Genomic DNA, 24,785 nt, shown 5'->3' with positions numbered 1-24,785 from the left:
GAGGGAGAAAAATCTGAAATTGGAAAGCTTGTATAAACAAATGTTGAGAACTATTTTTACATGTAACTGGAAAAAAATAAAATACTTTTATCAGAAAATAAAAGAAATCCTTGTTCAAAATTTTAATCCAAATGAAACTTTACTCATCATAAAGGAGTGGTGACTGACTGTTAAAATTGACTTATTTCTTAAGGTTACATCTTCCTATGTTCATTCCTTTTTGGCTATTTCTTTATTATTATTATTGTTGTTGTTGTTGTTGTTTATACAATGCAGTTATCACCCTTGATCCAAGTGAGCCCTTACCACAACCAGGACACTAGTTGACCAAAAGCCAAAGACCCACATACTATCTACTCACATTGGGCAGGAAGGGAAAAAAACTGGAGATTCACCAACTGTGCCCCAGCTTCCCTTTTCCATTCAGTTTCACATAACAAACTAGCATTTGTATAAAGCACTAAGATTCCAAGCTCTCCAATCCACAAACTGATTTTTTTTTCTTGCAAGGTAATGAGGGTGAAGTGACTTGCCCAGGATCATACAACTAGTAAGTGTCAAGTGTTTGAGACCAGATTTGAACTCAGGTCCTCCTGAATCCAGGGCTGGTGCTTTATCCACTGTGCTACCTAATGGCCCCCAAACTTACATATTTTAAAGGGAGAACACAAACCTAACCAAAAGCACCCTGCTCAAAGGTTATTTCATGCTCCCCACTCTTTCTAGGGGTGATGCTCCCTCATTGGAGGTTTTCAAGTGGATGATTGGTCCACTTGTCAGCAGTGTTGTAGGAGAAATTCTCCGACAGACACCAGTGGAGTCTGTGTTGCCTGAGATACCTTCCACATTTGAGATTCGGTGATTCTGAAAATCATCCAAAAGTTGTTTCTTTAGATGACAAACACTGTGCCCTCCAACATTTTTAGAGGATGACTTAATCCTTTCACCATCCTTTCTTCAGTTTGATTTCCTTTTCCAGACATGATAGGTGAGGTAGCTTTCAATATTCATGCTTTTCTTTCTTTTAGAGGTAAAAGAATGATGAAGAAAAATAAATTTTAAAAAGTCCCTAGCTAGCAGTTTTTCTGAGGTAGATCTGCAGATTATATTTCAAGCCCCCTTCTATTAACTTTTTAAAAATATATCATTCATTTCTCTCCAGCATCAAATTTTACGTGGGATACTCTTTCTCAGAGAAAAGCTTTTTGGTTAAACCAATATTCATTAATTTCAATGTGGGGGCTTAATCACTGCTACCTGACACTAAAATGGACACCTCACTGCCTGTAAAATAGAAGGTACACAACATGAGAGCTGCCCCAGCAACAGAGTTTGGCCTGAGAGATGCTCTGACAGAAACTATCCTCAGGATAAAGTGCTTGATATTTCAGCTGTAATAGGATCCCTATTATTTTACTTCCAGAGGCAATGAGAGGATGGTTTCACCATTTCTCTCTAGCCAGGAAATCCAGTCCATACTGTTCAGACATTTTTATGCATAGATTCCAAAGGGAATTTTTTTAAGTTATTCATTTTTTTGAAGATACATTTACTAAGCAATTCAGTATCAATGTAAAGTCCTACACCAAATAAAACTGATCATACAAACATAAGATCATGGAGGCGTGGCTAAACAATTCCAAAATGAAGATAATACCTGTCTTACAGAGTTTTTGAAGAAAAGCACATAGGAATATTAAAATTTTTTTTTACAGATGTAATTTTCTATTACCAATGTTAAAAATTATCTGAGTATTTTAGTGCATTTCAGGTTCAGCAGGAATCATCAGTGCACGTGGCAGCAACAGCATGCAGATGAATTTAGGCTACACTGAAGAGCACATAAAGGATTTTCCAAAAGTCTCAGAATAATCTTAAACTTAGTTAGAGTTTAAAGTTATTAACCTATTAGAGTTAAAGTTATTAGAGCTTAAAGTAGCCATGAGACTTTTGGGTTACTTTGTATAATATTCAATAAATAGATCTATGGTGATCTTTTTAGATCATACTTGGAATTGCATATTCAGTCCTTAATGATGCATTTTAGGTTTGACAAAGATGGCTCAGAGGAGGCCCTGACCAGGATGGTTAAAGGAAGGAAGGAAACAAACATTTCTCTAATGTCCCAGGCATTATGTTAAGTGATTTAAAAATATCACCTCATTTACATTCACAACAACCCTGATAGAGAAATGTTATTATGGCTCCTGTTTTACAGTTGAAGAAACTGAGCCAGACCCTTTGCTCAGGGTCATACAGATAGTAAATAACTGAGGCACGATTTGAACTCTGGTATTTCTGCTTCTAGGCCCAGTGCTCTGTCCACTACACCACCTAGTTGCTTCTAGAGACAGGAAACCTCCATCTAATATGAGGATGGTTGGAAGAATTGGGTATGTTTGATCTGGAAAAGTGAGAATCTATTAGGGATACCATTGATGTTTGTAAAGGGATTAAGGAAGAGTAATTCAAATAGCTCTGCTTGACTCTGGAGGACAAAATAAACATTAGCTAGTAAAAGTAAAAAAAAAAAAGTGGCATATTTAGGCTAAAAGGAAAATTTCCTAGTAATCAGAGCTATCTCCAAGTGTAATGGCTAAGAGGTAGTGGGCTCCCTTTTGCCAAAGGCTCGGCCACCTGCTGATGAGGAATATGGCAGAGGAGACTCCAACAATACACTAAATAACACCTTAGGGGGCAGCTAGGTGGCACAGTAGATAAAGCACCGGCCCTGGATTCAGGAGGACCTGAGTTCAAATCGGCCTCAGACACTTGACACTTACTAGCTGTGTGACCCTGGGCAAGTCACTTAACCCTCATTGCCCTGCAAAAAACAAACAAAAATAAAACAAAAATAAATAACACCTTAGTTCTCTTCTAACTCTTAACTGCTATAATTCTATCTGTAGTACTTTTTTTTTTTGGCGGGGGTAAGGCAATTGGGGTTAAGTGACTTGCCTAGGGTCACACCACTAGTAAGAGTTAAGTGTCTGAGGCCAGATTTTAACTCAGGTCCTCCTGACTCCAGGGCCAGTGCTCTATCCACTGTGCCACCTAGCTGCCCTATATCTATAGTACTTTTATAACTTGATTTAAAACATTCATTACCTTCATGAATTTGCATATTAACTTATACTCCCACACTTCAATCCAACCAAAGCAATAGCTTTCAGTAAGGGATAAGGTATCAGCAATAGGTCATGAGACTGGGATAAAGTGGCAGTTTCCTGTTAATCAACATCTCAGTCCAAAGTAGGAACCCCCGCCCCATGACAATCCAATCTGGTTTGTGCTAAACAATCTTCTCAGTTCTGTACTGATCCCTTAAAGAGAAACAACCCACAGGGGCATTCATAGCTGGCACATAAGGCTTGAAATGTGGAAGATGATGTTTTGACCACAAACTTTCATGGGAGCCTAGACAGATTCTAGCAAGAAGGAAGGTTATTTTACATAACCTAACTAGGCAAGAAGGATGGAGAAGACCCTAAGGATGTCCTTCCGGCATTCACTTCTTTTGATGAGCAGAAATAATTATAGTGTCCCTTTAAGCTTTCTGTTTTCTTTTACCTAGCAGGAAGAAAAACAGGCAGATAAGCAGCCAGATGTGCCTCTCAGATCCAAGAAAATATGGACCTTTTCCATTTCTCTGGCAGGTAAAGATGTACTGAGGGTCTATGTGTTTTCTCTCCCTTTCAAAAGCTGGGTAGGTGGTCTCATCTGAGGTATGACTAATTAAGACTGCAATAAGTAGCCACACATTTCTCTCTCTGTTTTTCTCTTCTTTTTAGGAATGCCAGTATGTATGTATCTGCTGCTAAGAAATCTGAAGGAGAAAGGGTTTCCTTTTGTTTTAAAATTACAATTTTTTTCAACTATCAAACATTTCTTTTTCTTCTTCCCACCAACTCTCCCAATAAATAAAAGAATAAAGAGAAAAAGAAAGCCCTTATTATATAAATAACTATAGTCTAGCCAAAAAAAATTCAAAAATTCTCCATGTCCAAAAATTTGTGGCTCATCTACCATTCCACTAGCTTTGAGGTTTATCAGTTTCATTGGTGACATATCTTTTGAGAACCACTTCAGGATGAGATACTAGCTAAGTTCTTTTTCTTGGGATATCTTGGTTGAAAATAATGTTCTCTTTTTCTGATGAAGTGTTTCTTTCCCCACCTCCCCCTACTTCTACTACTTGCCCCCAAATCCATGCTTCTCTTCTCTGATCCAAGAAATCAAGGAGAACATTCATGAATAAAGCAGCCTCTGGGTTCTGCTTAGGAAAGGAATGTAATATGCTACTTGGAGTGCCCTGGGCTGAGGTAGTCTGTTTTTCTTCTTCTGTCCTCTCTCCACTTTGCAGTTTTAATTTATGAACCCCTCTGCCATATGATGATACTTTGTTTCTCCTGTGGTAAAGTCCTCATGGAGTTTGTCCACATCTTTCAACCTTGCCTCTTGTTTAAAATGCTGAACATTCTCTGGTGTCTGTATAATAATTAGAGAATTCATGATGACACTGCCTTATGAAACACTTTCCTTATAATAACCCTGGGCAAATATTATTATCCCCATTTTATAGATGAGGAAACCAAAAGCCAGGGACATCAAGGGATTGGCCCAATGTCACACAGTTAGTAAGCACCAGAGCCAAGGCTGAAGTTTTTTTTATAACATCAAGACAACCAGATGTGTCTATTGTTGAGCTCAGCCTTGGACTTCACCACAGGGACCTTGTTCATACCAGCCCTAGAAGCTGAGGGGTTTACAATAGGAAAACAAATATTTGTTTCTCTTTCCTTCACCAAAGAAATCTGCTAGCCCTGGGATAAGTAACCATTGCTACAATCCATTACAGACATACTCCTTGGAGTCATTTGTAAATGATCCTCTAACCAGGGATTCTTAACCTGGAGTCAATGAATAAGTTATAATAATAATTATGTAATACTTACATAATTAATTAAATAAAATAAATTTAATTATGTAATTAATTAGATGCATATATGTATATGCATCTGTAGTTCAATATAATTTTGTGTCCTATATATTTTATTTTATTTCCTTAAAAACCTTCTGAGAAGGACTTGATAGGCCTCATTAGACTGTCAAAGTGGTCCATGATAACAATGAATTGAATTTTTATGAGGGCTGTATGACTTGTAAAGTGATGGATAAATGGGAGTTTTTATTGTCCAGGTATTTCTCTATGCAGAATCACAGAATTGTTAGCATGACATCACTAAATGAATGTTCATTGAAATGATGATGATACACAAGAACCATCTGAAGTCAATGCTCAGTAAGCAGAGTTGCTCATTGTTTGAGAAAGTAGATCCCTTGAAGATATTCTGATTTTATTTCCAATCTGACTTTGACACCAGCAAGGTTTTGTGGGATCAATTTTAATTGGGGAGTGCTAGCTAAGCGGCTCACCATAATATTGGGGCAAGGAAGGAGACCGGCAGCCTCCCACAAAACAGAACAAGATTTATTTTAACAAGAACGAACTTAAAAAAAAAAACAAACACAAACAGGATCAGTAGGATCAAGGGAAAGGAAATAAAATGGGGAAAGGGAAATTATAATACCTGAAAAAATACCACTGCCCAGGAATCAGCTGAAAATACGCAGCAGAATGCCTGTCGCTTTCCAGCTTCCACCTAGAAGGCCCAGTTCTCCTCCCCCAAACCTAGAAACACCCCACACAGCCCCAGCCAATGGGATGTCCACTCTGACAGTCACATGACTGCCCTCACTAGGCTTCCAATCATTATAATTTTGCCAGGCCCATGTAGGTGTCCATGAGTGGTGATGACGTGAGGTGCCAGAGCCCTGGCAATGGCTACAACCAGTGGGTGGAGCACCATGCGGTTTGTGGAGCTCCAGGCCAGTGCGTGCCAAGGCATAAAAACCTCAAATAACAATTAATTCTTTACAGTTTCCAGTCCTCCCAACTCCCTGGATAGTGAGGCATGGGACTGATGAGGCCATAGCATAGACAGTGCATCAGACAGAACTAGATATGACTGAGGAGAGGACAGAAAATGATCACAACACATTTTTGAAGTCCTTAGAATCATAAAACCTAGATGAGACCTGAAGAAGTCATCTTATTATTCAAACATAAGGGAATCTAATTTTTTATTTTTTCATTATTCTAAGATTTGGAGACTTTTTCAAACTTTTTTTGGTCTGGATTTGTGGTTTCAGTGTGACATAATTCTGGTGGAAGGCTGTGGTGCTGATAAGCAATTTGTCTGTAACTTAGAGATTGAGAGAGTTGTTCCACTGCATAGCTAAGGTATGAGATGGCTCAGTAGATAGAGCACTTGGCTGGGAGTCCAGAAGACCTGAGTTTATATCTGGTCTCAGACATTTATTAGCTGTGTGACCCTAGGCAAGTCATTAACTTTGTTTGCCTCAGGTCACTGGAAAAGGAAATGGCAAACAATTCCAGTGTCTTTGCCAAGAAAACCCTATGGACAGTATTGGTGTGCTGTGGTCCATGGGGTCAGGAAGAATCAGAAATAACTGAATGACTAAAAAAGCAGCAGCAATAGAGAAGGTCCTTGCCCAAGGTCACACAAATAATAAGTGTTAGGGGCAAGTCTTGAACTCAAGCTTTCTTGACTTTATGGCCAGTCCTCTAACCACTGCCTCTATTCTACCTCCATCAAATAGAAGGAAATGTAGTAACCACTAGTAGATCCTAGGAGACTTAAAAGGATTTCCTTCATGATCAAGTTAATTATTATAAGGAATAGCTCCAGTTGTATAAATATTCCCTCTTTATCACACCAACAGGCTATTTCAGAAAATGTTTCAGACTTTCACTTCTACATGAAAAACAGCTGTAGGCTACTACCTTGGGCTAATCTCTTCAGATTACCAAAACTAAGTAAAGCAAAGAGAAAGCTGAGTTGCTAAACTGAAGGCAGTTGGATTGATGATACAGTAGGTTGTATGTTTCCTCTTGATTCAATGATGAACTGACACCCAAGAGCTCTTGGACATAATGTCTTTGGAATGAAAATCGAAGCCAATTTTCTAATTGCTTCTTTTCATGAGTGTTTTCTCTTCCCCTTTTGCACCCCCCTCCAAGTACAAGTGCTGAATTGACCAAATCTGAACTCTTACAAAGTTCATGTACTTTGGGTATTTCAATCGCCCCAAGCGAATAGTTTTATTTTCAAAAATGCCACTGCTATTTTTCTTTTTTGTTTCCCCAGAAAGAAAAGAGACTTGGATGAAAATGCTGTTTTAATGCAACATTCCAACTGAGATCTTAAGGTCTGAAATATCAGGAAATTCCAAAATTAAAGCACTCACCATAATAACTCAACTTTGTTTGACATATAGTTTGTAGTACATTTCGTTTCTGCTTTTTTGTAAGGTAGCACACCTTACTATATATTACACATTAGTACTGAAAACTTCTAATATATTCAAGAGTATATTCATACTGTCTCAGCATCAAGCACACACGTTTATACCTTGTTCAAACTGGTCCAACACCTGGCATAACCCACTTCTCCATTTATCTATTGTATTCTCATTATCAATGCCAAAATCATGCCACGTATACTGATGATAGTACTGTCTCATCCCAAACCATCCTAGATTTCAGTGACCAAAACTTCCTCAGAAATCCTGGTACATTTCTCAAGCTTTACTATTATTACCACCACCACCACCACTACCACCACTACCACTACTACCACCACTACTTCCTCCTCCTCCTCCTCCTCCTCCTTCCCCCTCCTCCTCCTACTACTATTGATAAACATTTATTTAGCTCTTAAATCTTCACAAAACAATTTGCATGTTATCTCATTTAATTTTCACAACAACCCTAGAAGGTAAGATATTATCCCAATTTTTCAGATGAGGAAACTGAAGTTAAAGGTTAAATGACTTATCCAAAGATGCTAGTACTATATGAGACAAGAATCAAACACAAGTCTTTGTTAACTATAAGTCTAGCACTCTATCTGTAGTTATCAAAATATTAAAAATTATGAATTCACACACTACCAGTACCCCTCCCTGGAATCTATCCAGTATGTAGATTCCAAGTTAAGAACTCCTGAATTAAACTAAACCTTTTGGGGACTCAGTTTCTTCATCTTTAATATAAAGGCATTGGACTAACTGGTTTCTGAGGTCCCTTCTACCTATCATAGATTTCTATGATCCTCTGAACATTTGATCACATAACATGTAAGTCTAAGGTGGGATTCAGATCATATTCTATGTCTGGACTTCTCTAATAATAATTGATATTTTACTTAATGTTGCAAAATTTGCCAAGCACTTCATGTACATTACTTCATTTAAGTCTCCAAACAATTCCAAGAGGTAGGCACTGTAGGGAATGCAGTGGCATAAAAAAGGAAACTGAGGCTAAGAATGTTTACACAGTTAGCTAGTAAAGTGTTAGAGCTAGTGTTTATATTCATGGTTTTCTCTTGATTCCAAACCCAGCACCATTTCTACTGTACAAAACTGCTCATAGACTAATTCACAGTGAGACAACTGATTTCACTCCCCATTTCTCCCACTAAACCTACACATGCACAGGACTCAAACATACCAATGACATCCAGAGAAATGTGACATAAAATACTAAACAAAAACAAACTTGCAATTTACAACTTATAAGAGCTAAAAATCAGTTTTGAAGATGCAACTTACCATATGAGATATGCTGCCCAACTATATCTCAAATGGTAAGAGGAATTTATTTGAATCTTTATGTTTTATTTATATTTGTTATCAGAAATGCAGTTGGGAGGCAGCTAGGTGGCACAGTGGATAGAGCACCGGCCCTGGAGTCTGGAGTACCTGGGTTCAAATCCGGCATCAGACACTTAACACTTACTAGCTGTGTGACCCTGGGCAAGTCACTTGACCCCAATTGCCTCACTAAAAAAAAAAAAAAAAAAAAACAACAACAACAAAAAAAGAAATGCAGTTGGCAAAATGGCAGTATTAGAGTATGATGGTAAATGAAGTAGGTAGCATAAGTTCTTAAAGGGAATGACAATGGAGTCTCTGAGGGAGTTTACAAGGAGCAAGGAAGGACGTAGAACAATGCCTTGCACATTGCCATCACTTAAATATTTCTTAGAGGCAGAGCCAAGATGGTGGAGAGGAGTCAGCAAGGTGCCTGAGCTCTCCCTCTGTTCCCTCGAAAAGAACATTAAATCAAACCTCTGGATGGATTCTGAAACTACAGAACCTGCAAAGAGACAGAGAGACACAGTCTGCCAACCAGAGATAATTTAGAAGACTTCAGGAAAAGTCAGTCTGACACGGGCAAAAGGGAGGCGCAGAGCAGGGTGGCAGCACCACCCCAAGAGGGTCAGGAAAGTCAGCAGGAAGCTGTGGGCCACAGCTGAGCAATTGAGGCCCCTGGATCCTGGCTCAAAAATCTGATGGCGTAGGGGAAACCCACCTGCAACAGCCAAGAGGGCAGGTTGCCAGCTGGAGGGCCACGCACAGGTCAGGCGCGACCAGGCCTACTCATTCTAGCGTGCTGTGACAGGAAGCCCAGGGTGGAGAAAAATCCACAAGCCATAGAGGCCTCAGAGTGGAAAGCTGGTGACACAGCCCCTATACCCCAGCACAAGAAGCTTGAAACAAGGACCCTGGTACCCCCAGAGAAGACCTCAACTTAAAAATAAATAAATAAATAAGCTACAGTATGAGTAAGAAACAAAAAAAGAGCTCTCACCATTGAGAGCTATGATCAGAACAAGAGTCTAGAAACCATATTCCAGGAAATTATTAAGGAGAACTGCCCTGATATTATAGAATCATAAAATAAAATCATCATTGAAAGAATCCACTGATCACCTCCTGAAAGAGACCCAAAAAGGAAAACTCCAAGGAATATTGTAGCCAAATTCCAGATTATCAGGTGAAGGAGAAAATACTCCAAGCAGCCAGAAAGAAGCAATTAAATATCATGGAGCCACAGTCAGGATTGCTCAGGACCCTGGCAACTTCAACATTAAAGGACCACAAGGCTTTGGAATATGATATTCTGGAAGGCAAAGGAGTTTGGATTGCAGCCAAGAATCTATCACCCAACAAAACTGATCATGCTCTTTCAGGGGAAAAGATGCACATTCAATGACACTGGGAACTTTCAAGGTTTCCTGATGAAAAGACCAGAACTGAATAGAAAATTCGATCTTAACATACAAGACTCAAGAGAAGTCTAAAAAGGTAAATGGGGGAAAAAAGTTACTCAATTAGGTTAAACTGTATACATCCCTACACAGGAAGATAATACTTATAACTCTTGAGAACTGTATATGTATTTGGGCAGACAGGAGGATTATACACAGAAGGTATGAATTTAAATTGTCTTTGATGTGATGATATAAAGAAATTAAGGGGTTAAAAAGGTAGTCTAGAGGGAGAAGAGGAAAGGGGAGGTAGAATGAGGTGAATTACATCATATGAAGAGGTGAAAAACAACTTATTACAATAGAGGGAAAGAAGGGAGGGGTGAACATTGTTTCAACCCTACTCTCATTAGATTTGATTCAAAGAGGGAATAACATATACATTCATTTGGATAAAGAAACTTAGCTTATTCTTTAGGGAAGTAGAAGGGGAAGGGGAAGGGGAAGGGGGAACTGACAGAAGGGAGGGCAAAAACAAGGGAGAAAAGGGTAAAGAAAAGGGAGGGGGTGATAAAAAGGGAGGGCAGATTGGGGGAGGCAGGGGTAAGAAGCAAAACATTAGTGAGGAGGAATAGGGTGAAACAAGAGGGGAAAAGTACAAAGGGGTAAATAAAATGGAGGGGAATAGACAGTTAGTAATAATAACTGTGAATGTGAATGGGATGAAATCTGCAATAAAACGGAAGCGAATTGCAGAGTGGATTAAAAACCAGAATCCTACAATATGTGTTTACAAGAAACACATTTGAAACAGAGAGATACACACAGAGTAAAGGTAAAAGGCTGGAGCTCTAACTGCTTACATGAATAAAAAAGAGAAAGAGGAGATCAATGAATTGTGCATGCAACTTAAAGAAAAACTAGAAAAAAGAACATATTAGAAATCCCCAATTAGATACTAAACTAGAAATCCTGAAAATTAAAGGAGAAATAAGGGCAGCTAGGTGGTATAGTGGATAAAGCACCGGCCTTGAATTCTGGAGGAATTGAGTTCAAATCCAGCTTGAAGAAATCAAAACTATCTATTCCCATATGAAAAAATGCTCTAAATCACTATTGATTAGAGAGATGCAAATTAAAACAACTCTGAGGTACCACCTGACACATATCAGATTGGCTAAAATTACAAAAAAGGAAAATAATAAATGTTGGAGAAGCTGCGGAAAAATTGGAACACTAATGCATTGTTGGTGGAGCTATGAACTGATCCAACCATTGTGGAGAGCAATTTGGAATTATGTCCAAAGGGCTATAAAGCTGTGCATAGCCTTTGACCCAGCAATACCACTTTTGGGTCTTTTTCCCAAGCTGATCATGGAAAGGGTAAAAGGACCCACATGTTCAAAATTATTTATAGCTGCTCTTTTTTGGTGGCAAGAAATTGGAAATTGAGGGGTTACCTATCAGTTGCGGAATGGCTGAACAAGTTGTGGTATATGAATGTAATGGAATTCTATTGTGCTGTAAGAAATGATGAGTAGGAGGAGTTCAGAGAAACCTGGAAGAACTTGCATGAACTGATGATGAGTGAGATGAGCAGAACCAGAAGAAGATTATACACAGTATCATCAATGTTATGGGTTGATCAACTGTGATAGACTGGATTCTTCTCATCAATCAATGGTACAAGAAATTTCCAGGGGACTCATAATGGAAAAGCTCTCCAAATCCAGAAAAAAAAAGAACTGTGGAATATGGATGCTGATTGAACCATACTATTTCTTTTGTTTTTGGTGCTGTTGTTTTTTCTATTTTGAGGTTTTTCCTTATTGCTCTGATTCTTCTCTTATAGCATGACTGATGCAGAACTATGTTTAATGTTGTTATATATGTGTGTGTGTGTGTATATATATATATATATATATATATATATATATATATAACCTATATTGGATTGCCTGCTGTCTAGAGGCGGGGGGGAGGGATGGGAGGGAGGGAGAAAATTTTGAAATTGGAAATCTTATATAAACAAATGCTGAAAACTAAAAATAATAAATAAATAGAAATATATTTGTTAGAGTGAATAGAATGGAATCTTGCCTGAAAAAGAGAATTCTAGGGTTGACAGGGATTATATGTGGAAGATACTTTCCTGCCCTTTGTTTTTTTCCCTCTCTGAACTTTTTTCCCCTTCTCATCTATAAAATTGAGGGTAATAAAAGTTAAACCACAATCCCAAAAGGGTGATTTTGGAAAAAATAAAGTACCATAAAAACATGAACTATTGTTATTACTAACTAAATATAGTATAACTGTATTGGATAGAGAGCTGGCCTCAAAGCCAGGAAGACCTAAGTTCAAGTCTCAGCATCCACACTTACTGCTTGTATGACCTTGGGCAATTTATTTAACTGCCCAGTGCCTTCAGGAAACACTCTAAGACTATAAATAACAGAGAAGGCACCTGCTTGTAATGGTAGAGGGAGTTTCCTCACATGGGAGTTCCCCATGCCAGGGAAGTCAGAAGTCTCATCTTTATCCCTAGAGAAATCAGGCTAAATTTTCCTGTATAATTAGGTAGAGATTATGAAGAAGCAGGCCACTGATGAAGGCTACTGAATTTCTAGTCAGAGATTTTTAATAAGAATAGAAAGTCATTCAATTCACTTCAACAGATAATTCAAGCACCAATTACAAAATCCCTGTTACATACTAGGTAGAGTCAGTGTGGCAAATTAAACATAGTGCTGGGCTTCGAATCAGGAAGATTAGTTTAAAACCTGCTTCTGAAATTTACTTGTTGGGTGACCCCAGGGAAAGTCACTTAACCTCAGTCACTTCATTATCAAGGATATTTCTACTAAGTCATAGTTAGTTATCGGATTTGTTGGAGGGAGTCATCGTACTGGAAGTGAAAAATTACAGCTCATGCTCATATTCATGTATGTACTAGGTCCTAGGGAAACAAAGATGAAGTAAGGTAGCTCCAGCCCTTGAGGAATTTACAGTCAAGTCCTAGGTACTCCAGATTAAGGGTCTGCAATCTAATTTGTTGTTCAGTCATTTTCAATAGTGCCCAGTTGACTTAATTTGGTGTTCTCTTGGCAGAAATACTGCAATGGTTTGCCATTTCCTTCTCTAGCTCATTTTATAGATGAGGAAATTGAGGCAAACAGAGTTAAATGACCTGCCCAGGATCACAAAGCTATTAAATGTCTAAGGCCAGATTTGAACTCAGGAAGATGTCTTACTGACTTCAGACCAGGAGTTCTATCCACTACCCCACCTAGCTGTCCATACTATGTACTTCAATTTTTGTCATCTGTTCAGTACTCAGATCCACTATTAGGGTCAATTAGGACCAATAGTTTAACTTGAGGGTCCAAAATATGAAGAGGAGAGAAGAGAGGAATTGAAAGGTTAGGCAAAAAGGACAGAGATACAGTTTCATGTTTCCTCATCCATAAAATGAGGGGGTTGACCTAAATGACCTCTAAGGTCATTTCCAGCTCCAAATCAATGATCCCACAGTGGGAGGGAGATAGGAGGGATGGAGGGAGAATTATCATAAGTAACATTTGCCTCAGTTAGTCAAAGATACCAGTGCCCTGAGTTACTTATTCTAATTTTAATGTCAAGGCACTTGAAGACAGGACTATTAGAAAGTGGGTTGATGAGTCCTTAATTTTAAAGCCTCTATAAAAATGTCAAGTCATCTTAGATCATCGAGCCAAATTTTAGAACTGGAAGGAGGACCTTGGAGATCATCCATTCTGACTTTCCACCCAAAGGGAATACATTGGAGCTAGTTTTAGGGATAAACATAATCTCTGCGTTAAATTAATCAAACATGTTAAACATAGGTCCTTGGAGGAAAGTAATATTAGCAAAAGTAACTACATGGTAGCTTGCAGCATTAGTCTTGCATGAAATTCCAATCATCAGAATTAGTATATACCTGGGTACATTAATGGCAACTATTCGAAGCTCAGTTTTGGGAGCTGTTTTCCTTCTTCCATTATGGACAGTTAGAAGATTAGCCCATGTCATCATTCATTTGGGGGAAGCATGTCAGATGTTTGAAAATTCCTCATTAATGATCATATACAAACACATGCACACACAGTGACAGATTAGCTATAGGCAAATGCAGACAGATTTTGGCTAAAGAATTATTAGGTGAACTATAAAATAAGGCAACGCTTTACAGCCAATGCTATGAATCTATCAAACAGTAATTGGATACACGTGTTAGCAGCAGTAGAAAAGCACTGTCCAGTTGTCCACCTTACATGGGAATCTACTTGGTGTGTCTTTTTTGATTTATTGTTCCAATTAGAACACAATGTTCAAAGAAAGAACACAAGGGACCTGATTTAAAAGTGAGGGAGCCTTTAGAGCCATTATTTAGTATATGAAATATACTAAATAATATATATGAAATGTCTTGAAATTTTCTATTTGTATAAAATCTGTACAAATTAAAGACTATTTTAAACTACTTTTCTCCCCTAACACACCAGCATTTTTTCTTCACGAATAATTCAATGATCTATAGTCAATGATGGCTTTGCATGAACCTGACTGATTTCTTTTCAATAATTTATTTATCTTATTTTGTTCTTCTTGTTGTTGTCATCTATTATAAAGCATCCCCATACACATCTCCATACACTGTATTGTTTGGTATCAGTAGGACAGGTAGGCAGCTCTGGTAAAAGGAAATAGTCCTGAGAAACAAATAAGAATGTCCAAATGCAATATGTAAAGTATTTGTAAAATGAGGGAGCATAAATAATGATCTCTTAGGTACTATCTAGCTCTACATTGATATTATCTCTGAGCCTTAAAAAAAACAGTATAATATGAGATCATTGTCCTTTGGGATAAAGCATAGATTTGCCACAAAATGACGAAAAATCCATTTACCTCACTATACTATAATCAGTAAATTTGAATGGTTGCTCAAATATGAAAAAAACAGAACATGTAAGTATGCCCCCCAAAAAAACTGACTGCTCTAGTGAAAATGCTATCTTTTCCTTATCTGGAATAAATGATATCAGCATCTTCTCCTTCCACCCCCCTACTTAATCTTATCATAATATGAAAATATAGAATTCAAATGAAGAAGGTTATTTTAGGATTATGGATTTAGAGCTGAAAGGAAACTTAGAGGTCAAGGCCAACCACTTTAAGACGGAAGAAACTGAGGCCTTGAAAGGATGTATCACATAGTTAATACCTGTAAAAGGTGGGACTTTATTCTCCACATATTTCCTCCAGTTCAAAAAATAAAATTACTTTTACATGAGCTAAAATCATCTTAAACTAATATAGATTTATACTTCCAGTAAAAAAAAAAGAGGAAAAAAATAGATGCTATCATTGGCATGATTTTTATGGGCATTCTGACATAAGGTTTATGTGAGTTGAATTGTATTCAAAAGAAGTTTATAGATTTGAGGAACAGATTTATTTAAAATAAACTAATAAACCTTTTCTAGCAATTTTTTAAAATTCACAAATAGGCATTTATACCTCTTCCTCTGAAGTAAAACATCATATAATTAACAGGAAGTTCAAGAGTACTTCATAAGAAATGTGACTTGTTTTTTTTTTTTAATTTAAACTTGGTAACATTTCAGCTTTCAAAGAGAAATACACCTGATGTTTGATATACTTTATCAATTTCATTGTTCTGTGACCCATCTCTTTAAAAGCACCTGCTTTCAAACCACAGGCACTTTCCCTAAGAAAGCATTTGAGAGCTTTTTTTCAGTTTTGAAATAATAGATACCTCAAAATGGGAGTTTCAGAATTATCTCAAGCTCTTTCTGTATTCTTTATATAAGCACTGTGATCCCTACCAAATGCTTTCTTAGATTTCTTTAGTAGGTGGTGATAAATCAGATTTATGAAGAGGAGGTCTTGCCAATTTTTAATAGATTTATGATAAAGCTATCAATGTGGAGGGTCTATATGGTGGGAATGCAGTAAAGGTAACAGGACAGTGTCATGTAAACATTAAATAATACAGTGCCTTCCACATTCATAAATCCTCAATGCTCATGACTGAACACCACTGGTTATAAATTATGTAACTGAACTCTAGAAACCACTAGGACTTAAATAAGAAACCCATTGAAGTCATCAAGATGTGTAAAGTTTTGTTTTTTTCCCAGAAAATCCAAAAGTCCTTATTAGGGATCACTAATAATTTCCTATTTTCTTTAGGAACAATTACCATCTCCCTCTTTTAAAAAATAAACTTCCAACACTAATTGTCTATCCTAATTTAAAGACCATGGAAGCAAACTTCCATCCTGAAACTTGTTTATGCTTTTTACTTGAGAAAATAAATGTTCTTTTGGAAAAATCATTTTAAAAGAGTTAAAATCCAACCTCTTAATCTCAGCTCAGCTCAGCTCTGCAGGGAAAAGAGAACAACAGACAGCTAGGGACAGCAGACATTTGTATAACAGTCTGATTTCCCAATGGCACTCAGAATCAAATTATTTTAATTACACCTGGGAACAATTAAACATTTGGCTGTCAGCTGCAAACAATTACTATAGACAATGAAATTAGTGGCTTTTCCTTAAGTGTCCATGTATTCCTAATGACCTCAGTTAACATAAGTGAGATTGATCTGTCTATATATTGTTTGTGCATTCAGGACCAATTATATTTCCCAACTATTCTATCATACAGAAGTGAAAAATTTTACCAGAGGACTAGAGAAGCACTGCCCCACTCTAGGTAGCTATGCCTTGAGGGTTAAGGAGAAAACATGCATAGAACATTAAGGTGCCATTTAGCTGCAGTGATATTGAGAGAAATAGAGATTGAGAGAGAGAGAGAGAGAAAGAGCTGGATGAAGGGGGCAGGCAAGGCTAGGCTTGTACTGTCATTCAGGTTTGAAAATTTCTCCACTAATATAGATGAACAACTCATAAGCTTTTTAGAAACTAGTCTAGCCAAGGGGCACTGAGAAGTTATGTGACTAGCCCATAGTAACACAGCTAGTGTGTGTCTAGGACAATCTCTCTGTACATACTGCCAGGTTGCTTCACATTTGAGTTCACAGCAAAAAGAAATTCTGCTCTTGAATTGAGCCAGTTCTTTTGAGAAAGAATATGGAAACCAACAATACTTTTAAGCTAACTATGGACAATCAGTGGCTTTCAGTTGTTGAGATATCTTGAGAGAAAGTTCCAGGAGACCAGTAGGTTCATCATGACTCATTTGAGAGCTCCATTTGCTTTTCCCCAGCACTCTCCCTTTTCTCTAAGTGATTGTCTCAGGAGAAGCCCTCAGCTGTTTTACTCCCTCCTGGAAATAAGCCTCCCAGGCCAGCACTGGGGCAAGAAGGGTGAGCAGCTGTATACAGGCTTTCTCTGAATAAGAGCTAGTGCTGAGTGGTTGTGTTTTCAAGGGCAAAGCTCTAGATGTAAAGGAATGATAAACCAAACCCCTAAACTAGCCTGCACATATCTAGTGACAGACACAGCACAGCTACTCTAAATTATTCAAGCTTTCCCAGACTTCTGACAGAAGAGACATAATTCATCCACATTCTTGTTATTCTATAAGCATGAAGAGACACAAGGCAAAAAAAGCTAAAATCTCCAATCACCAAAATGGTAAGTATTAGCCATAGAAAGCCTTTATTTAGCCCATGTAGTATTTTTAGCCCGATTTCAGGCCCTGGGAACCATCTTTGAAGGTAGAAACTTAAATATGCTTTTGCAATACTTGCGGGTGATTTCCTACTTGCCTTTTGTTTGCTAGTATTTTGTTGGCAAAGAGCCATTCAAACAGTTGTTTAATTACCCAGGATATCACAGACATGTAACCTCAAAGATAAGCTGTGACTGTATTTTAGCAGTCATATCAGGAGGGTCAAAAGTAACAACGAAAATTAAGCTTCAAATAAACAAATCTTAAAGATCAGCTTTGTGTATGGAGAGTAATTAATAACTTGTTTAGGAAAATGTTAGTGAAATGTGGTTTTGGACAAGGAACTGACATACTACTTCAGAGGTTAGATACCCTAATATTTAACAGGCTACCATTTGGTGGGCTGGCTGACTTGCTTGTAGGCATGGCACAAGTTAGTTCTTCACATGTAATTACACAACATTTAGACAATATCTTAATGACACCATGCAGTTCAGCTGAATCAGGCCAGCTGGAAATTGTGGCAACATTCTGATTACCCAGGCACATGCAAAATTAAGACTTGTACAACCTCTGCTTTTCACTTGTGATGTTTTGATACAGATATTCTTGGAAAGACTAAATTGTATGTACTTTGGCATAATTTAACAAAATAATCTCCTTTCAACCTTTTTTTCTCTCCCTTCATTTGCACCACTAGGAATAAAATAGAAGGTATTATCAAAAATACTTAAGTGATAACATACATCCTGTACTTGTTAAGTTTTATCAGTCACAGGTGAACACATGGCTACACTTTGGGTGCTTTCAATGACTTCATTTACTAATACCAGCCCCTTTTTTTCTAAAAGCCAATCAAATTTTATTCTTCTCCTTACATGGAAATGGTTCACAACAAAATAGAGTTGTTTAGAGCTGAATGAGTCATTCCAGTAATAGTTAATACCCACAATCATTCTCTTAGAAAGGCTGATTTGAGGACATGCTCTGAATTTAAAGCTTAAAGCAACTCTGCTAGGATCCCCTCATATCTCATCACAAAGACACTCAAAGTTAGCATGACTGAGTTGGTGATAAGAAAATGTGCCTTAATATAATGAGTTCACTCAAGATACACTCACCCTTTAATTTCTTTATGAGCTAAAAACCCAGAAAAATACTACATCAGACAAGAGGGTAGACGGGGGAGGAGTTCATGCTCAGTTGTCAATAAATGTTTGAACAGCTTTTTCCCCAGAGTCTTAAGTAAACAAAACCACAACTATTTATCTTTCAAGCACAATGGTGTTAAGTCAAAATTCGGTCAAAAACAGACAAGACTATAAACATCATCTCAAGCATTATGGTTACAAATGATGTTCTAGTGCAAGCAGCCTGCTATGATATGACATCACCTAAAAGCATTTTCTATGAAACAGAAGGGTGAAAAAAATCATATGAAAGTGAAAGACTTGGCACTTCTGATGTTATAGTCATAAATCAAAAACCTTCAAAATCGTAAATAATTTGCAGAACATGAAACAACTGCTAGGTTTGGGAAAGGAGAAAGAGAACTTAAAGGACAAGTGGGGCAGTTTGTTAGAAACTGGGGTACTTTATTAGGAAACATTTATTAATCTTTTCATAGAATGTATGTATATATATGCATAATACATATATATGGAAAAAACTTAGAAAAGCATTGTAGACCCAAATTTCTAACGTTTCTACTTAGTATGGCAAACTGTCACTCCCACCCCACTCACCTTCAACCATCACTACCACTGTCTAACCTAGATGTTTAACTTGGAGAAACATAACACTTGGAGTTACCAAAAGAACTGAACAAAAGGCATACGTGAAATTCATTCCCCCTCCTCCCCCCAAAGTGTGACTATTAAAATGATTTGTTATCCATAATTTATTGAAAGTTTTCAATATACCATAGCATATACTTGGGAACCATTCAAATAACAATTAGTAATTTCCAAGTGTAGGCAATTTGAAAGTAGGTGGGAAAGGAAGGGATTTCGGTTATAATGGCATTTTTTTGAAGAAAACCCACATTACTAACCCCCCCCCAAGAAAGGATAAAAACACCTCATCAAACTCCCATTCCCTAATTTGTTCCGAAGAGAAAAGTTCACTCTATGGGGCAAACTTTATTCATGGGAAAAGACTTTTATGCCTTTTACTTTTGAAAATAAGAATGACAATGAAATGTGTGTGAGGTCTCTGAAAAGACAGTCCCAGATGTTTACAATGCATGTTGTAGTATAGCTGTGCAATATGAGAGGTTTCTGAAGAAAAGAGTAGGACAGGACACCACAAAGCGGCCCAATATGCTATTGGACAATACAGACAGAGCATCATGTTACCATGAGAGAAGGCAGGCAGAAGACTAATAGCGGCAGTGGGGCCTTAAAGTTAGCTTCATGGACTGCGATCACTCAAACCAACACGAGGGACACACAAAAATCAAACCAGAAAAAAATGTTTTTCTCTCCTATTGCGGGGGGAGCGGCGGGTGGTGTAGGGCTGGGGTGGGAAGAAACGACAAGAGTGGAATCAAACTTCTCTCTCTCGGTAATAAAATTCCCATACAACCACTATAATTGACATCGGGTAATTATTTTCAGATTGAAGTAGCTCGTCCCAAAACTCTTAGCAACGCTGCAGCTAACAGAAACAAAATTTGTTTTCTAGAGCATTTACAGGGGAGAGAGAAGAGGTCCGTCTGCAACCAGGGTGGTGGTGGAGGATGGATGCATGCAGAGACAGCACACAGAGATAACTGCACGCACAAGAGCTCCTTCCTTTCTAGGGGCTGAGGTTTCCTCAGCAAGCTAGTTGAGGGGGTTGGGGTGGAGGAAAGTGGAGAAAAAGAAGGGTTCGGGTGTCCTCAGCCTGATGTAATATATGCGGGGGGTCTCCAGCGTGAACCTATTTTACTTAATCATTTTACAGCTGAGTTGGGGGACATCGATATTTAGCGGGTCACATCTGGAACAGATTTTTTCCCCAATGGATGTTTGGAGGGGTGAATAATTTGAAAGTGGGGAGAGGGGGAGGACAAGATTGCCTTTCTTTACTTACCTGTATGGGCCAATTCTCATTCTTGGTCCCGCTGACCTTTCCATTCTTCTCAATCTTGAGAAAGTACTTGGTGAAAGAGACCAGCTTTCCTCCAGCGAACATCTCCTTGGAGGTGATTGTAGCTCCGCACATGTCTCCCCGCACTGGAAGGAGAGGAGAAGGAGGAGGAGGGAGAAGAGGAGGAGGAAGAGGAAGAAGAGTGGTGGCCTCCGATGACAGCATGTCCTGGCCCATGTCGTGGCAGGTGCCAGACACAGAAGACACCCAAGAAGAGCAGCAAGAAGCAGCAGCAGCAGCGGCAGGTGGGGAAAGGCTGAGGCACCATGTGTCAGTATCCATTTCCACATTGTACTGAAACTCTCGACGTTAGAAAATGTCTCATCAGAAGAAACATACTGGAAGGGTTAAACCCGGTAAAAGAGCGAGTAGAAAAGCTGCTGTTGGCTGCTGCTGGCTATCTTCTTCAGAGCTCTGATCTGGCCTGAAGTGAACGCACCAACATCCATACTCAGGGGCACAATCACCTCTGAACGGCTGCTGCCTCTCTCTCTCTCTCTCTCTCTCTCTGTCCTCTCTCTCTCTCTCTCTCTCTCTCTCTCTCTCTCTCTCTCTCTCAAATTCTCTGTGGTCTGCCTATGTAGTTTCCCAGGAAGTAGTGTCACTTGGGTGGCAGTGGTAGCTGCTGCTGGTGGCCCGCAATCTTCCTTCCTTCACCCAAGATTTTCCAGTAGCTACTTTGTTCTCTTCTTCTCTTACTCCTATCTTCACCATGTTAGATGGGGGGGGGGGGAAAAGTCTGGAAAGAAGGGGAAAAAAAAAAAACAACAGATGACAGCACAGTGAACAAAAACCAAGAGAATGGGGGTGGGGACTGGGGAGGGGGATGCCTGAGCCCCTCTGGGATTAGCACCTTCTGTTCGTTCTCTCTATCCTGAGCCCCACAACCAGTTAGCCAGCTGTAGACAGAAAGAAGCCGTTGCTTTCCGAGTTGTGGGCTCTAAGTCTGCAGTTTGATGCCGGTGGCTGCTTTCCTCTTTCTCTCTCTCTGGCTCTCTCTTTCTCTTTTTAGTTGTGGAGGTAGTTGTTGATTTGAAGCCTCCCAGAAAGTAGCTTGTTGTTTGGAGTGGTGGTGATTGGTGTTTTGGATTGCCTTTTTTTTTCTTTTGGCCCTCCTCCCCAGACCGCTTGTAAACAGGTTGAAAGGCTATAGCCCAAATGTCAGTGCTTGCAAGCTAGAGGTGGGATCATGCCTCTGGTGGTCAAACCTTATTTGCCAGAATGGGGAGATGGGGGAAGGGGGGTCAAGCAGCGGTGGGACATCTGAAACCCTCTGCAGTAGGGAACGCGAGGACTGGAGAACGCCAGGGGGAGAGAGAGGGAGGAGAGAGGCAGAGGGAAGGGAAAGAAGGGGTGGGGGGTGGGGTGGAGAATAGAGACAGAGAGCGAGATTCAGAGCACCAGGGAGAGAAACAGTGCTTTTGCTGCCGAACTGGAGGCAAGAACTGCGTACCCCCTATCCTTCCTCGCCTCTGAAGAGGCACCAGCCGCAGCCTCCTTTGACTGTTTCTAATTGCTCCTAAAACGTCCTTCTGCAAGCTGGCCACCAGCGTGCGTTGTATACTCATGCTTTCCTAATTTTGCTGTCTTCCAGCCTGAACCAATCCCCTCTAGGGAGCCCCTTTCTGACTTGTTTTCTAGCGTAAAACTTTTTCCCCCTTTCTTTTTCTTTCTTTCTTCCTCCCCCCCCCCCCCTTCCCCGGCAGTGAAGTTCTTAAGAGCCACCTGGAGTTTGTGCTTTGCTGACTTTTTTTCGTTCTCGCTTTGAGAAGGGGGGAGGGTGGCGGGGATATGTTCCGACAACCCTCAAAAGCAGATTTTACGCTGGTCAGGGCGAGCACGGAAAAGAAAGTGGGGGGGGGGGAGGAGAGACAGAGTACATAATTAGTTCCTTTCCTCCTCTTCTGCCAGCTTCCAAGGAGGTCTTGCTTTAATGAATCAATGATTTCCGCTTCCGTTGCTGAAATAAAAAGTTCACACTTTAGCCTCGCTCTGCCTTTTAAGCCAGAGAGATTTATCGGCCCCCTTAAAGTCGCCCCTCTCTTGCGTCAAATGAAATCAGGGACCTAAATGACCAATTTCTAATTGCTAACATGAGTCATTTACTGAATCACGCGTGCACTTCAAAGCAATGGCCCTTTACTGGGATTGCAAAGATTTTACCATAAAATCTGTCTGAAATGCCTTGCTGTCTGTTTTCTATGCAATTTCCTTTGCACTTTGCCATAAAGGGACGGTTTTTTTTTCCATCTTCAAATTTAATGTTTAAGGAACTCTGTTTAACAATAAACAAACTAAAACAAACTGTCATTAAAAGGAGTTGTCCTTCCTTCCCCACCCCGTGTTCCTTTTCTCCCACTCCTATCCCAGTCTTTCAAGGTATGTACTCAATGCCGTACATGCGTGTCAGGTAAAGAAGAGTGCAGTCCCAAACTGAGAAAAACGTTTTTTAGAAATTGACCCCCTGCCTAGAATGAAATGCTATCGTAGTGTTATTCTTAATAAGGAATCCAAGATTGTTCAGGGAGTACTAGGATATCTACTATAAGTCTACGCTTCAGATAAGCTACCTACCTAACCATGAGCAATTTCGTTAAATAAAAGTCAACCTTGTGTCAAAAACTGTTGTTTGACGACAGCTGAACTTAGAGAGGAAAAAATCTGCATGGTTTATGCAATTACACCTTGTACCACTCCACAGTGACCTTTGGAATAGCATTTTCAATACAAACAGCATAAAATTACCTTAAAACATGTAAGTCCAGTCTTAAGATGGAATTTAAATTATATTAACTTCACAAAGGAAATTTGAATGATCTTCAATATATTGTTTACTGACCTTGAAAAATAGCTTTAGTTTAGTTATATGCTTATGTTCCAGAGTGGCATTTAAGAGAGATGGAGTTGAAACCAATGTAATGCTAGAATTGGTATTTTAATTGCATTGTTTATGGTCTTCCAAATACTTTATTCATAAGATTTCAATAGTGTGGTAAACACCAGAGAATATTGTTGGGTTTAATTTAATTAGATTTGATTTTTGTAGTTTATTAATTGGAAAGTGAAGAAAATAAAAAACATGCATCAACCAAATATTGCTCTTTAATTAAAGTGTGGTGACTTAAAATGACCCAGAATGCTAATTTCAGTCTCCCTACATCACTGTTTTATACCTAGATTGACAAATGCCTGAAACAGAGGTGTAGAGTTTCTAAGGGACTTGAGTTTCAGCCCAGGAGCACAGTTGAATCCAAATGTTTGAACCAACAGCTAATCAAAACTACGTGTTTTAAAATGTTCTGTTTGAGGACAACCATAAAATAATGATCCTTGTTGTCAAAAGTTGCCCAAACATGGGAAATTATTATTTGAGAGTTTCTTTGCACTGGGAACCAAGAAGTTGAAAGTTTTGTGATCATTTGCCTGAAAAACTTAATTCTTCTCCCCTTCAGGCCAGATACACTCATCTCCCATCCTCCCCTCCCCATGGGGAACTTGTTCACTTCCAACATACATGTATAGGAGTTCTGTTTTCCCGAAGTACAACTTGAAGTGTCTAAATGGCTAGATGTTTGTGTCCAAACAGCATCTTCAGAAAGCAAATATTAAGTTCAGACTATTCCAGGTGTAGTGCTTAATGGATGGCAACTTGGAGATTAAAAAAAAAAAATCAGATTTATTTTTTTTATAATCCAAACATCAGGTCTGCCACTGATTAGTTGTGTGATCTTGATCAAGTCACCTCTCTGGGCCTCAGTTTCCTCATCTGTAAAAGAATTGTATGAGAGTGAATTGAATGAGATGATCTCCAAGGTCCCTTCCATCTCTATC

At 38.9% G+C, this 24,785-nt stretch overlaps 1 protein-coding gene across 1 annotated transcript in view; it reads right to left on the bottom strand.

Moving 5' to 3' along the window:
* FGF10 (fibroblast growth factor 10) overlaps positions 1-21,426 on the bottom strand; it is a 116,306-nt gene extending 94,880 nt beyond the window's left edge. The window contains exon 1 of the mRNA XM_043976073.1: positions 20,898-21,426. Within this exon, the coding sequence (XP_043832008.1) occupies positions 20,898-21,244 (347 nt within the window). The 5' untranslated portion in view covers positions 21,245-21,426. The remainder of the gene's footprint in view (positions 1-20,897) is intronic.
* Between the last annotated feature and the right edge of the window lie 3,359 nt (positions 21,427-24,785).

This window comes from Dromiciops gliroides, chromosome 1, assembly GCF_019393635.1.
Source record: "Dromiciops gliroides isolate mDroGli1 chromosome 1, mDroGli1.pri, whole genome shotgun sequence".
NCBI classification, from domain to species: Eukaryota; Metazoa; Chordata; class Mammalia; order Microbiotheria; family Microbiotheriidae; genus Dromiciops; species Dromiciops gliroides.
The sequence above is the reverse complement of the archived record's forward strand: the minus strand, read 5'-3'. Positions and strand labels throughout refer to the sequence as shown.